Here is a 13487-nt window from a genome sequence, read left to right as displayed (position 1 = left end):
AACCATCTAGTTTCTAAATTTCAAATGTAAAGTTTTCCATAAATATGCGTTTTTGACGGTAGGAGATGAATAAAAAATGTATATCCATAGCGAACTTAAAAAGGCACAAATAAAAATTGTTCAATTGAAAAATACAAAATTTCAAGAAATATATGAGCTCATTATTAGCTTATAAGCTAGTTGGTATACGAGAGAATATCCATTTTGATGCTTAAGATAAAAAGCCTCGTCGAGTCGGCAATGGATTAAAATTTTCCCTCTGAGTTCAACAATTCGAGTAGAAAAAGTGATAGCTATCTCAGGGTTGAATTTTACAACCATTGTTTTTGGAACTTCTGCCCCCAGCAAAACAATGTTTAATACCTCGTGGTACCATGTGACTTTTCCTTACTATGCAAAGGTATTTCAACGTCTCTCGTCCGCTGGCTAACAAGGCGCGTATAGTCTTTAGTCAGGTCATTGTGAGTATAAAATGGATAGCTATATTCTGTGGAATTTACGCCTTTAACCATCCTTAAAATAACTCAAACAGTAATGAAAAAGTAGAGCCAAGGTCTGGGCCAAAAGAGTAACCACATCGTCATCTATTTAATTAAAGGGATAAAATCAATCTTTTGACAACCAATGAAAAGCTTTCATTTTATTAAATCGGATAGAACCTAAAATTACCTTTTCAAAAATATATATATATTGATAGTTTTAATAACTTAACTATTTTCAATTAATTTTTAAAACTATTAGTTTTCGGCGCCGCTGCGATCACTGCCCCCTCTACAGTCGCTCGGCAAAAAACGAGCGAAACACCTATATTACTCCCGCTACCCTCCTCTCACACGGAGATATAGTAGATTTACACTTAAAAGTAGTTTTCATACTATTTTGCATTTGTGCCAAATTAATATTTTTCATTTCGATATGGATGCTTTTAAAGTTATAAATTAAGGGAAATAGTTTCACTGTAATTTTGGTGTTCAAAGAAATAGCTTTACTATGTTTAATTACAAATCAAAATATGTTAAAGCTTAGATTAGGGCCATTAGGCTAAAATAAAGCCATAACATTATTATACGTGGAACCATAAGTACAATAATTAAACATAAGTTTGCCAATTACCTCATTTCCTATACTAATGGATGTCGAGAACCTATTTTCACTAGTGACTAGTTAGCAGGCTAAAGCGTGGACACGATAATACTATAGTCGTTGTTCACCAAAACTTCGAATTTTTTTATTGGCTGGAATGTGTCCATTGATGAGAGCTAATAGAGAAAAAGCTAGCTCGACTAGAACGCGCTTGTATTGTTGGGTACTGTGCCCTAGCTTTGTCTCTTATACGTTTAATTCAGTGGATGGTTTGAGCAGGGGATCTACTTTTTTCTGGAGAGTGCAGACTACGTTTCGCTTTCAGTCGTGAATTTGCCGTTGTTTAGGCGCGTTTCGCGTAACTTCGCACTTTAATTTGGAAAATGTACAGCATTTTAAAGTCTAATAATCCTCATATTGGTGAAGTTGGTAGTAAGGCAAGCAAATCTACTCAGTGTAATTTGAATCTAAAACTATTTAAATCTGTATCTACTCAAACGGTTCTTAACTTGCAAAACCAATTGCCAAGGCTTAAGTATAAACTGACAAAAGAAGTCTCTTCAGAAAATCAGGTTTGTGCTTTATGATGTTAAAGTTCGAAAAACTAAAGCAAAAATAGATATTATATTTGTATAAATCGGTTTATTAATTACAAATGTATATTCACATTAGCATGAAGAATGCACAAGCGCTAATTCAGCGGCAGAAGTTACCCATCAGAATAAACTTCTATCCCCAGTTAATGAAGTATTTATCTTTTGCGTTTTATTTCAAGTATATGATGTAATTAAGGATTAATGTGTGTTTTTGGGTAGGGACTGGAATGTACCTCGACAGATTGTGAGGAGAAATTGAAATGTTTACCACCCCCAGGCCAAAGTGATTACGTAGATCAAGGAATGAGATGTAATAGTCCCGAGGAATTTCCCACAGTTTTGGGTGAACCATTTAAAAAGTTGGCATCTCAATTTAAGAATCTCGAATTAGCTGAAAAACGCACAACAGATAAAAAGGTATGTAAGGGGAAAATCCCAAATATTAATGAAGGTCCAAGATATTAAAAAAATTATTGTTATATATATTTAAGTGCATATTGGAGATAACAAGAAAGGATTCATTTGAAGATTCGTATAACACAGAGCCGATAAAATATGTACTGAATTCTGATGGAGTTTTGAAGGTCGTCGTACTTTTTAAAGGGGTTGTTAAAGAGCATATTGTTTTCCAAAATAATGTTTTCTTCGATGTTAAGACTCGTGATATACTATTTGATTTATCAAATATTAGTAACGTGTTTTGCATCGGTATTGCCACTGACTTCAAAGATAATTTATCCCAATTGCCAGTGAAACCAAAAACGTTACGAATTTATGAGTACCCCTACAAACATATTGCTTCAGCCTCTTGCCCAGTTTGGTTTAAGAAAGTTCATATTAGTGATGACGGATCAAACATTTGCAAAGACTGTAAAAGTCTTCTGCGGTACTTAAGAAACTCTTGTTTGAAAAGACGTATAAAATCCTTATCAAGTCCTCGTGCCCGTAAAAGGAGAAGTGAACCCTCTTCCACATGCCCAACCTCATACCTTTCTCCATGTAGCCTTGCTGCGAAAAAGAGGAAAGTGTCCTACAGGTATCACAACGTTAAAAACCAAAACATCAGGTTAAAGGCTAATCTAAATGAACTGAGAATATCTATGACTGACAAGCAGCATGATGAAATGAAAAATGTTACGTCTATAATAAGAAATAGATTTTCTGATGAATTAAACACCATATTTTCTGAAGAAAATGAAATGGAGCAAACGAAAAAAGACAATCGTAGAAGGCTTCGCAAAGTTTGGGAAGAAGATTGTGAGATGTATTCCACTAAAGAAAAAGAAGCATTTCTGGGAGATCAACAAAAGAATGGTATACTTAATCTGTACATGAAAAGTTTTTATAACTGAGTAAATTTTAAACGTCATAATGTAATTTTCAGCAAATGGGAAACACAAAAATCGGTGGAGTGTTATAACTTACCGAATTGGTAAATAATTTATTTATAAATAAACAAATAATTATGAAAGTAATAATATTTAAATTTAAAACAGCAATGGCCGTTGCTTGTAGGAGTAAGGCCGCATATGAAGCCCTTAGAGGCTTCAATATTTTGAACTTGCCATCATTGAGAAGCTTACGTAGAAAAACATCCAAAAATTTCGATGAACCTGGGATAAACTACGAATATTTGCAAGAACAGAAGAAAACATACGACATGTTCAGAAAAGAACAGGTTTCATTAGGACTAGCAGAACCAAGAGCAGATGGGCTATTAATTTTTGACGAAGTTAAAGTTGCGGCATAAATAATTTGGAATAGTAAGAATCACAAAATTATGGGCCTGGCAATGCCAAAAGAGGAATACTCTTACTTGGAAGATCTATACGAAGAGGTCCGTGATGATAAGGATATTACGAAGGCCAATTACATGCTTCAGTTCCTCTGGAGAGATTTAACATCAAACTACGATGTGATTGGGCCATATTTCTCGGTAGCATCAACAGCCGACGCACATTTCACATCACAATGCCTACTTCAAGTCTTGAAAGGTTTTCAGTTTCAAGGTTTCAATATTTCTGGAATTGTTTGTGATGGTGCTAGTGCTAACTTATCAGTAATTAAGATGATGGTGGGGGTTCAAACTTTCCCAAGCTACAAGTTCATCAATGGTGAAATTAATGTGGAAGTACCAGTGTCATTTCCAAACCCATTTCGACTAGACAGAAACATATATTTTATCATTTGTCCATCTCACCAGGTACAAGAGCATATTTTAAATTTTTCAGATGTTTTAACCTTATTCAGGATAAATTTACACTAGTTAAAGAACCTGGTAAACCAGCTGTACGCCTCAGACCCCGAGAGAGCCAAAAACTTTTCCATCAATGGCCTAAATTTTGGGTGGAAACAAATTGTGGAGCTTAAGAAAAGGGATGATGAATTGCGAGCCAATGAAATTCCTCGACTTATTCCAGACCTACTTCAGAGTTACATTGATCGCGATGCTTGGACGAAGCTTAATGTTAAACCGGCACGCATTTTACAAGTAAAGCGATTGTCCATAATGGCACTCATGTACCAAATTTGAACTGACAACATATTTCAGCCAAATGAAGTTCTGTCCGCACTGTACGAGTATGCCAATCCCCCGAATGAAGACGATAAACCAGAAGATGCGCAAAATGTTATGGCAACATATGACTACCTTACCGCATGCAAGTGGTTATTTGAGGAGGGACTTTTCCAAAAATTCAAGAAAATTGACTCAACAGATGGTGATATTATAAAAAACCTGGATAAGGCGCTTCAGTATTTCACAAATTGGCTGAAAAGTCTTCTAGGTAGGAAATTGAATATCCGTAGATATTGGTTTTCTTAATGAACCCTGGTCTCTTTTAGAATATATAATATAATTTAATTTTAGATGAAGATAAAGATTTTATCCCTGGGCATCCTCGCCAGAAAAAATTTATTTCATGGCAGACGTGGACATTGCTTCGTGTGATGGTCTACGGGATAAAAGGGTTAACAGAAGAATACCTCAGAATTTATCCCAATGGCGATCATTACTTGAGCCCAATACGCATTAACGGCAGCGCTGTTGAAACCCTTTTCTCGCAATATAAACACGCAGCTGGAGGAAAGCTTACAAGCGTGAATTTTAACACATCGCGCAAGTCAATCCTAACAAGAATAGACATTAAAGGTCATCACAGCGGAAAAGGATATCGCGATGTACCCCTGTATGTGAGAGAATCATTTGGTGATAAATTTGGCAAAAAATAACTTTAATTTCTCTGATGACAACTAAAAAATAACAAATGTTTAAATATTTTAACTCTAAACTCGTTAAGTAATAAAAAAAAAAAAATAAAAAATATCACTCATATCGACTAGGAAGCTTTATCACCCGTACAAAAATTTTAAGCTGTAATTCATCTGCATACGCGCTTTTTTATCGCTACCACGCTGTAATAGGTATAAATTAAGGCTACATTTTCTGCAGCTCGAAAAACGCGAAAATTTCACAGAAATTCCAGAACTGCAAATTGTCTGCCGTTTCTACATTTTCTGTTTATTATCTGTTAATTGTCTGTATTGGCAGAAATATGCAGCGCGATTCTGCAAACGCGATGCAAAAGTAGAAATAACAGCTGCTAGTTTAAAACTGTAATTTGACCACAGTTATAGACATGTTACAGTTCTGCAAAAGTGATGGAAAAGTAGAAATCCAGCTGCCAATTTAAAACTGCAATTTGACTATATTTATTGACATGTTACAGGTCTGCAAAAGTGATGAAAAAGTAGAAATACCAGCTGCTAGTTTAAAACTGCAACTTGACCACATATATAGACATGTTACAGGCCTGCAAATGTGATGGAAAAGTAGAAATCCAGATGCCATTTTAAAACTGTAATATGACCATATTTATAGACATGTTACAGGTCTGCAAAACTTATGGAAAAGTAGATATTCAGCTGCCAATTTAAAACTGTAATTTGACCATTTTTATAGACATGTTACAGGTGTGCAAAAGCGATAGAAAAGTAGAAATACCAGATGCTAGTTTAAAACTGTAATTTGACTACATGTATAGACATGTTACAAGTCTGAAAAAGTGATGGAAAAGTAGAAATCCAGCTGCCAATTTAAAACTGCAATTTGACCATATTTATAGACATGTTACAAGTCTGAAAAAGTGATGGAAAAGTAGAAATTCAGCTGCCAATTTAAAACTGTAATTTGACCATATTTATAGACATGTTACAAGTCTGAAAAAGCGATGGAAAAGTAGAAATCCAGCTGCCTATTTAAAACTGCAATTTGACCATATTTATAGACATGTTACAAGTCTGAAAGAGCGATGGAAAAGTAGAAATCCAGCTGCCTATTTAAAACTGTAATTTGACCATTTATATAGACATGTTACAGGTCTGCAAAAGTGATGGAAAAGTAGATATTCAGCTGCCAATTTAAAACTGTAATTTGACCATTTTTATAGACATGTTACAGGTGTGCAAAAGCGATAGAAAAGTAGAAATACCAGATGCTAGTTTAAAACTGTAATTTGACTACATGTATAGACATGTTACAAGTCTGAAAAAGTGATGGAAAAGTAGAAATACCAGATGCTAGTTTAAAACTGTAATTTGACTACATGTATAGACATGTTACAAGTCTGAAAAAGTGATGTAAAAGTAGAAATCCAGCTGTTAATTTAAAACTGCAATTTGACCATATTTATAGAAATGTTACAAGTCTGAAAAAGCGATGGAAAAGTAGAAATCCAGCTGCCTATTTAAAACTGTAATTTGACCATTTATATAGACATGTTACAGGTCTGCAAAAGTGATGGAAAAGTAGATATCCAGCTTCCAATTTAAAACTGTAATTTGACCATTTATATAGACATGTTACAGGTCTGCAAAAGTGATGGAAAAGTAGATATTCAGCTGCCAATTTAAAACTGTAATTTGACCATTTTTATAGACATGTTACAGGTGTGCAAAAGCGATAGAAAAGTAGAAATACCAGATGCTAGTTTAAAACTGTAATTTGACTACATGTATAGACATGTTACAAGTCTGAAAAAGCGATGGAAAAGTAGAAATCCAGCTGCCTATTTAAAACTGTAATTTGACCATTTATATAGACATGTTACAGGTCTGCAAAAGTGATGGAAAAGTAGATATTCAGCTGCCAATTTAAAACTGTAATTTGACCATTTTTATAGACATGTTACAGGTGTGCAAAAGCGATAGAAAAGTAGAAATACCAGATGCTAGTTTAAAACTGTAATTTGACTACATGTATAGACATGTTACAAGTCTGAAAAAGTGATGGAAAAGTAGAAATCCAGCTGTTAATTTAAAACTGCAATTTGACCATATTTATAGACATGTTACAAGTCTGTAAAAGCGATGGAAAAGTAGAAATCCAGCTGCCTATTTAAAACTGTAATTTGACCATTTATATAGACATGTTACAGGTCTGCAAAAGTGATGGAAAAGTAGATATCCAGCTGCCAATTTAAAACTGTAATTTGACCATTTATATAGACATGTTACAGGTCTGCAAAAGTGATGGAAAAGTAGATATTCAGCTGCCAATTTAAAACTGTAATTTGACCATTTTTATAGACATGTTACAGGTGTGCAAAAGCGATAGAAAAGTAGAAATACCAGATGCTAGTTTAAAACTGTAATTTGACTACATGTATAGACATGTTACAAGTCTGAAAAAGTGATGGAAAAGTAGAAATCCAGCTGCCAATTTAAAACTGTAATTTGACCATATTTATAGACATGTTACAAGTCTGAAAAAGCGATGGAAAAGTAGAAATCCAGCTGCCTATTTAAAACTGTAATTTGACCATTTATATAGACATGTTACAGGTCTGCAAAAGTGATGGAAAAGTAGATATCCAGCTGCCAATTTAAAACTACAATTTGACCACATTTATACACATGTTACAGGTCTGCAAAAGTTATGGGAAAGTTGAAATCTAGCTTCCAATTTAAAACTGTAACTATTCAACATTTATAGACATATTGCAGGTATTCAAAAGTAGAATTTCCTACTTTTGAATACCTGCAATATCTCTCTAAATGTGGTTATATTACAGTTTTAAATTGGCAGCTGAATTTCTACTTTTCCATCACTTTTGCAGACCTGTAACATGTCTATAAAAATGGTCAATTTAGGTCAAATTAAAGTTTTAAATTGGCAGCTGTATTTCTACTGTTCCATCACTTTTGCAGACCTGTAACATGTCTTTAAATGTAGTCAAATTGCAGCTTTAAATTAGCAGCTAGATTTCTACTTTTCAATCACTCTTTCAGACCTGTAACATGCCTATAAATGTGGCCAAGTTGCAGTTTTAAATTAGCAGCTGGATTTCTACTTTTCTATCACTTTTGCAGACCTGTAACATGTCTATAAAAAAGGTCCAATTACAGTTCTAAATTGGCAGCTGCATTTCTGCTTTTCCATCACTTTTGCAGATCTGTAACATGTCTATAAATGTGGTAGAATTGCAGTTTTAAATTAGCAGCTGGATTTCTACTTTTCTATCACTTTTGCAGACCTGTAACATGTCTATTAAAACGGTCAAATTACAGTTCTAAATTAGCAGCTGGATTTCTACTTTTCCATCACTTTTGCAGACCTGTATCATATCTATAAAAACGGTCAAATTACAGTTTTAAACTAACAGCTGGTATTTCTACTTTTGCTTAGCGTTTGCAGAATTAAGCTGCATATTTCTGCCAGGCTAGACAGTTAACAGTTAACAAACAGAAAATGAAGAAACGGCAGTCAATTTGCAGTTCTAGAATTGCTGTGAAATTTTCCCGTTTTTTGAGCTGCAGAAATGTAGCCTTAATGTATACCTATTACAGCGTGGTAGCGATAAAAAAGCGCGTATGCAGATGAATTACAGCTTAAAATTTTTGTACGGGAAGTCAACTTCGAGCACACCCTAAATTTTTATCTGCTTCTGTTAGGCATTAATATTACTGCTTTTATTTTTCTAAAATTTGAATAAAGAATTGGTTAGGCCTAAAAAGGCATCTTAAAAAGCTTTACTCATTCATCTTAATAAAATCTTTTGATCTAATACTGTCACGTCTCGATCCTAAAAATATTTAAACCACCATAAAAGATAGAAAATTGAAACATTTTTTGGTCATAAATGGGCCAGTATTGTATATACAGTTATCATAAGTATATCAGATATGTTTCAATAAGTATGACACTGCCTATACTTCGTAATGCTAGAGACTTACTGAGAGCTAGTTCGAGAATGACGCGAGAATTGAATACACTCGGTTTTGCAGTCCAACTTCCTATTTAGTCTTATTAAGCCTTTGACAATGGCTCAACAGGCGTCGCTTTACGAGAATATGACGTTTCACCTACACCACTTCATGAAGTAACCAGTGACAAACTTATGGAACACATCTTACGAACTTATGCAGTTATGTTTAAGGTGTATCCAATACTAACAACATAAGGATTCCAAGCTTTCAAAGGTGTTGGCAGTCAAGTTCTATAGATTCAAAACCTAATAAAATAAGAGTTACTTCTATTTGAGGTAAAAAGTCGTAGAAAAACAATTTTTCATCCAAAAAAAGTAAATAAAATTAATTTCAGTTTATTTTAGTGATTTTATTCCAGTTTTTGAGACCAGACCTAGCTTTCTGTGTGGGTGTGCATGTGTGTGTTTGTGGCCCCGGGTACGCGAAAAACAAGCGTGGATAGCAACCGATTAAGACAAGATCTACTATCACCATGGCGCTCGAAATGTGAAGGAAATTGCGAACCAAAGTACTTTAGCGCTATCATATAAGTTTACAGCAGTTTTCCTGGTTGCGGATAGACGTAAAACAAGCCTGTCGGGACCCTTCCCTTCAGTTGTAATCGGTTTTTAGCTATAAGTTTGAAAGAATTTTTCGATTACGTTCTGTGAGTGTGTATGTTGTGGATGTTAGATAGACGAAAAGACCTTCTTATCTAGATGTGGTGAGAACTTAATGTACATGTACCTAAACAGTTGGACCATCTCAGATATTACTTTAGCAAGTCAGAAAAGCGTGTATTCAGATGAATTACAGCTTAATATTTTTGTAAGAGATGAGTACAAGTTGGGAATCCAAAATAAACCTCTCCAAGTCGAGACGCAATTTAGAGGCTATTTTTAAATATTTAAATAAATATAAATGATATTTATTAATTTAATCGTCATTAATTTACCTTAATTCTAGTTAAATCGTTTTAAGAAACTTTATTCCTAAAATCATTTAAACATAGCTATTGTTGACGTTTGAACTCAAGCGTAAGCCTCTTTAATTTTTTTTGGAAATTTAGGGTATATAAGGCTACTGATTCACAATAATTGATAGGAAAACCCGCAATGACTCTGCAAAGCATATGAAACGCGCCTGCAATGATCCTGCAAAGAATCTGAAATGCACCTGCAATTATCCTACAAAGTATCTGAAACGCACCTGCAATGACCCTACAAAGAATCTGAAATCCACCTGCAATGATCCTGCGATGTATCTGAAATGCACCTGCAATGATCCTGCGAAGTATCTGAAACGCGTCTGCAATTATTCCACAAAGTATCTATATCGCGCCTGCAATTATCCTTCAAAGTATCTGAAACGCGGCTGCAATGATCCTACAAAGTATCTGAAACGCACCTGCAATTATCCTACAAAGTATATGAAAAGAGCCTTCAATTAATCTAAAAAGTATCTGAAACGCGCCTGCAATTATCCTACAAAGTATCCGAAATACGCCTGCAATGATCCTAAAAAGTATCTGAAACGCGCCTGCAATGATCCAAAAAAGTATATGAAAAGCGCCTGCAATATTCCTACAAAATATATGAAAAGCGCCTGCAATTATCCTACAAAGTATATGAAAAGCGCCTGCAATTATCCTACGAAGTATCTGAAATGCTCTTGCAATCATCCTAAAAATTTCTGAAAAGTACCTGCAATTATCCTACAAAGTATCTGAAACACGCCTGTAATTATCCTACGAAGTATCTGAAGTGCGGCTGCAATGAACCTAAAAATTATCTGAAAAGCACCTGCCATTATCCTTAAAAAGTATCTGAAACGCGCCTGCAATTTTCCTACAAAGTATATGAAACGCTCCTGAAATTATCCTGAAATGCGCCTGCAATTATCCTACAAAGTATATGAAAAGCAACTGCAATTATCCTACAAAGTATATGAAAAGAGCCTGCAATTATCCTAAAAAGTATCTGAAACGCGCCTGCAATTATCCTAAAAAGCATCTGAAAAGCACCTGCAATTATCGTACAAATTAAAGTATCTGAAACGCGCCTGTAATGGTCCGTAAAAGTATCTGAAACGCGCCAGTAATGATCCTGAAAAGTATCTGAAACGCGCCTGCAATTATCCTACAAAGTATCCGAAATACGCCTGCAATGATCCTAAAAAGTATCTGAAACGCGCCTGCAATGATCCAAAAAAGTATATGAAAAGCGCCTGCAATATTCCTACAAAATATATGAAAAGCGCCTGCAATTATCCTACAAAGTATATGAAAAGCGCCTGCAATTATCCTACGAAGTATCTGAAATGCTCCTGCAATTATCCTAAAAATTTCTGAAAAGTACCTGCAATTATCCTACAAAGTATCTGAAACGCGCCTGTAATTATCCTACGAAGTATCTGAAATGCTCCTGCAATCATCCTAAAAATTTCTGAAAAGTACCTGCAATTATCCTACAAAGTATCTGAAACGCGCCTGTAATTATCCTACGAAGTATCTGAAGTGCGGCTGCAATGAACCTAAAAATTATCTGAAAAGCACCTGCCATTATCCTTAAAAAGTATCTGAAACGCGCCTGCAATTTTCCTACAAAGTATATGAAACGCTCCTGAAATTATCCTGAAAAGTGTCTGAAATGTGCCTGCAATTATCCTACAAAGTATCTGAAACGCGCCTGTAATTATCCTACAAAGTATATGAAAAGCAACTGCAATTATCCTACAAAGTATATGAAAAGAGCCTGCAATTATCCTAAAAGTATCTGAAACGCGCCTGCAATTATCCTAAAAAGCATCTGAGAATCACCTGCAATTATCGTACAAATTAAAGTATCTGAAACGCGCCTGTAATGGTCCGTAAAAGTATCTGAAACGCGCCAGTAATGATCCTGAAAAGTATCTGAAACGCGCCTGCTATTTTCCTACAAAGTATATGAAAAGCGCCTGCATTTATCCTGCAAAGTATCTGACATGCGCCTGCAACTATCCTAAAAATTATCTGACATGCGCCTGCAACTATCCTAAAAATTATCTGAAATACGGCTGCAATGATCCTGCAAAGTATTTGAAACGTGGCTGCAATTATCCTACAAAGTATCTGAAACTCGGCTGCAATGACCCTGCAAAGTATCTGAAATGCGCCTGCAATAATCCTGAAAAGTATCTGACAAGCACCTGCAATTATCCTACAAAGTATATGAAAAGCGCCTGCAATTATCCTACAAAGTATCTGAAAAGCACCTGTAATTATCGTATCTGAAACGCGCCTGTAATGGTCCTTAAAAGTATCTGAAACGCGCCTGTAATGGTCCTTAAACGTATCTGAAACGCGCCTGTAATGGTCCTTAAAAGTATCTGAAACGCGCCAGTAATGATCCTGAAAAGTATCTGCAACGCGCCTGCAATTTTCCTACGAAGTATATGAAAAGCGCCTGCATTTATCCTGCAAAGTATCTGACATGCGCCTGAAACTATCCTAAAAATTATCTGACATGCGCCTGCAACTATCCTAAAAATTATCTGAAACGCGGCTGCAATGATCCTGCAAATCATCTGAAACGCGGCTGCAATTATCCTACAAAGTATCTGAAACGCGCCTGCAATGATCCAAAAAAGTATCTAAAACGCGCCTGCAATTTTCCTACAAAGTATATGAAACGCGCCGGCAATGATCCTGAAAAGTATCTGAAACGCGCCTGTAATGATCCTGAAAAGTATCTTAAACGCGTCTGTGATGATCCTGAAAAGTATCTGAAACGCGCCTGTGATGATCCTGAAAAGTATCTGAAACGCGTCTGCAATTATCGTAAAAAGTATCCGAAACACGCCTGCAATTATCCTTCAAACTTAGCAATTTCTGACTGTAACATGCATACAATATATTTGGAAGGTACAGTACTTGTAATGAGCCTACAAACATCCTGATTTCTTACGGGAGTTACTATTTCCCCTCTGTTTTCTAGCTGTAAGGTAACTATTTTATGACTCTAGAGTTGCTAAATTTTGTATACTGTTGTACTGAGTTTTCCAACGGAAGATATTTTTTCTGCAAAACGTCTAAAATGTTCTGCATTGCTCTCTGGAATCACCTTAATTTTGTCTGAAATTGAACATTTTTCAGGTTTATTCCAGTATTTTTCCAGAATATTCCAGTTTATTTGCAATATATTGCAGATTCTAAAAAATCTAATTAACAGCAAAAATGCAGCCGTAAATTTTTGTACGGGCACTCTTTTTGGCCTACCCTTGTAGGGCTGTTCTTCCGACAGCTTTTCAACCAAATCACAATGCTTTATAGGTTTCTTTTTTTTAGGGGTGACTAGAATTTCATTTGCCGTAGGTTTGGATGGAACTTGAATATCGACATGTTTAACGTTTGCACTTCTAGTTGCACCATCGTTTGTCTCTTTTCTTGAATATTTTCTTTTCTTAATGATTGAAACGTGTGGTGAAGCTTTACTAGATTTCTTGTTGGGTTGCGTTGGTTTAGATTTCGGTGTTTGCGGTTGTGAAGCTGTTTTCGTGTTTACTGTTAATGGCGTTTTAGAATGC

General features: G+C 35.2%; 2 protein-coding genes across 3 annotated transcripts; both read left to right on the top strand.

Annotated features, from left to right (window-relative positions):
- Nucleotides 1-1080: 1080 nt before the first annotated feature.
- On the top strand, nucleotides 1081-3429 carry LOC149620730 (uncharacterized). Its single transcript, XM_089854581.1, has 6 exons — nucleotides 1081-1655; nucleotides 1756-1830; nucleotides 1899-2096; nucleotides 2171-2993; nucleotides 3064-3111; nucleotides 3176-3429. Exons 1-6 carry the CDS (start codon nucleotides 1467-1469, stop codon nucleotides 3427-3429), a joined length of 1587 nt encoding a protein of 528 aa, XP_089710707.1. The 5' UTR covers nucleotides 1081-1466.
- Nucleotides 3430-3450: 21 nt separating this feature from the next.
- LOC149620729 (uncharacterized) lies at nucleotides 3451-5002 on the top strand. 2 transcript variants are annotated; one of them, XM_089854776.1, is made up of 4 exons: nucleotides 3451-3882; nucleotides 3946-4170; nucleotides 4231-4465; nucleotides 4549-5002. In XM_089854776.1, exons 1-4 carry the CDS (start codon nucleotides 3460-3462, stop codon nucleotides 4908-4910), a joined length of 1245 nt encoding a protein of 414 aa, XP_089710902.1. In that variant the 5' UTR covers nucleotides 3451-3459; the 3' UTR covers nucleotides 4911-5002. The 2 variants fall into 2 exon arrangements, with proteins under 2 accessions (XP_089710902.1, XP_089710903.1); XM_089854777.1 differs by having other exon boundaries at nucleotides 4608-4832.
- Nucleotides 5003-13487: the final 8485 nt, after the last annotated feature.

Source organism: Phalangium opilio, unplaced genomic scaffold, assembly GCF_054372755.1.
Source record: "Phalangium opilio isolate 3A_F unplaced genomic scaffold, DU_Popi_V2 ptg000209l_1, whole genome shotgun sequence".
Classification (NCBI taxonomy): domain Eukaryota; kingdom Metazoa; phylum Arthropoda; class Arachnida; order Opiliones; family Phalangiidae; genus Phalangium; species Phalangium opilio.
Note: the sequence above shows the minus strand (reverse complement) of the source record. Positions and strands in the feature narration are given on the sequence as shown.

Excerpts from the sequence above, each read along its gene's own strand:
- LOC149620730 (XM_089854581.1), top strand. The coding sequence starts at position 1,467 with ATGTACAGCATTTTAAAGTCTAATAATCCTCATATTGGTGAAGTTGGT. Across the intron at positions 1,831-1,898 it reads TTCTATCCCCAGTTAATGAA|GGACTGGAATGTACCTCGAC; the intron begins GTATTTATCTTT and ends GTTTTTGGGTAG. Across the intron at positions 2,994-3,063 it reads GGGAGATCAACAAAAGAATG|CAAATGGGAAACACAAAAAT; the intron begins GTATACTTAATC and ends TGTAATTTTCAG.
- LOC149620729 (XM_089854776.1), top strand. The coding sequence starts at position 3,460 with ATGGGCCTGGCAATGCCAAAAGAGGAATACTCTTACTTGGAAGATCTA. Across the intron at positions 3,883-3,945 it reads TCATTTGTCCATCTCACCAG|TTAAAGAACCTGGTAAACCA; the intron begins GTACAAGAGCAT and ends AATTTACACTAG. Across the intron at positions 4,466-4,548 it reads TTGGCTGAAAAGTCTTCTAG|ATGAAGATAAAGATTTTATC; the intron begins GTAGGAAATTGA and ends ATTTAATTTTAG.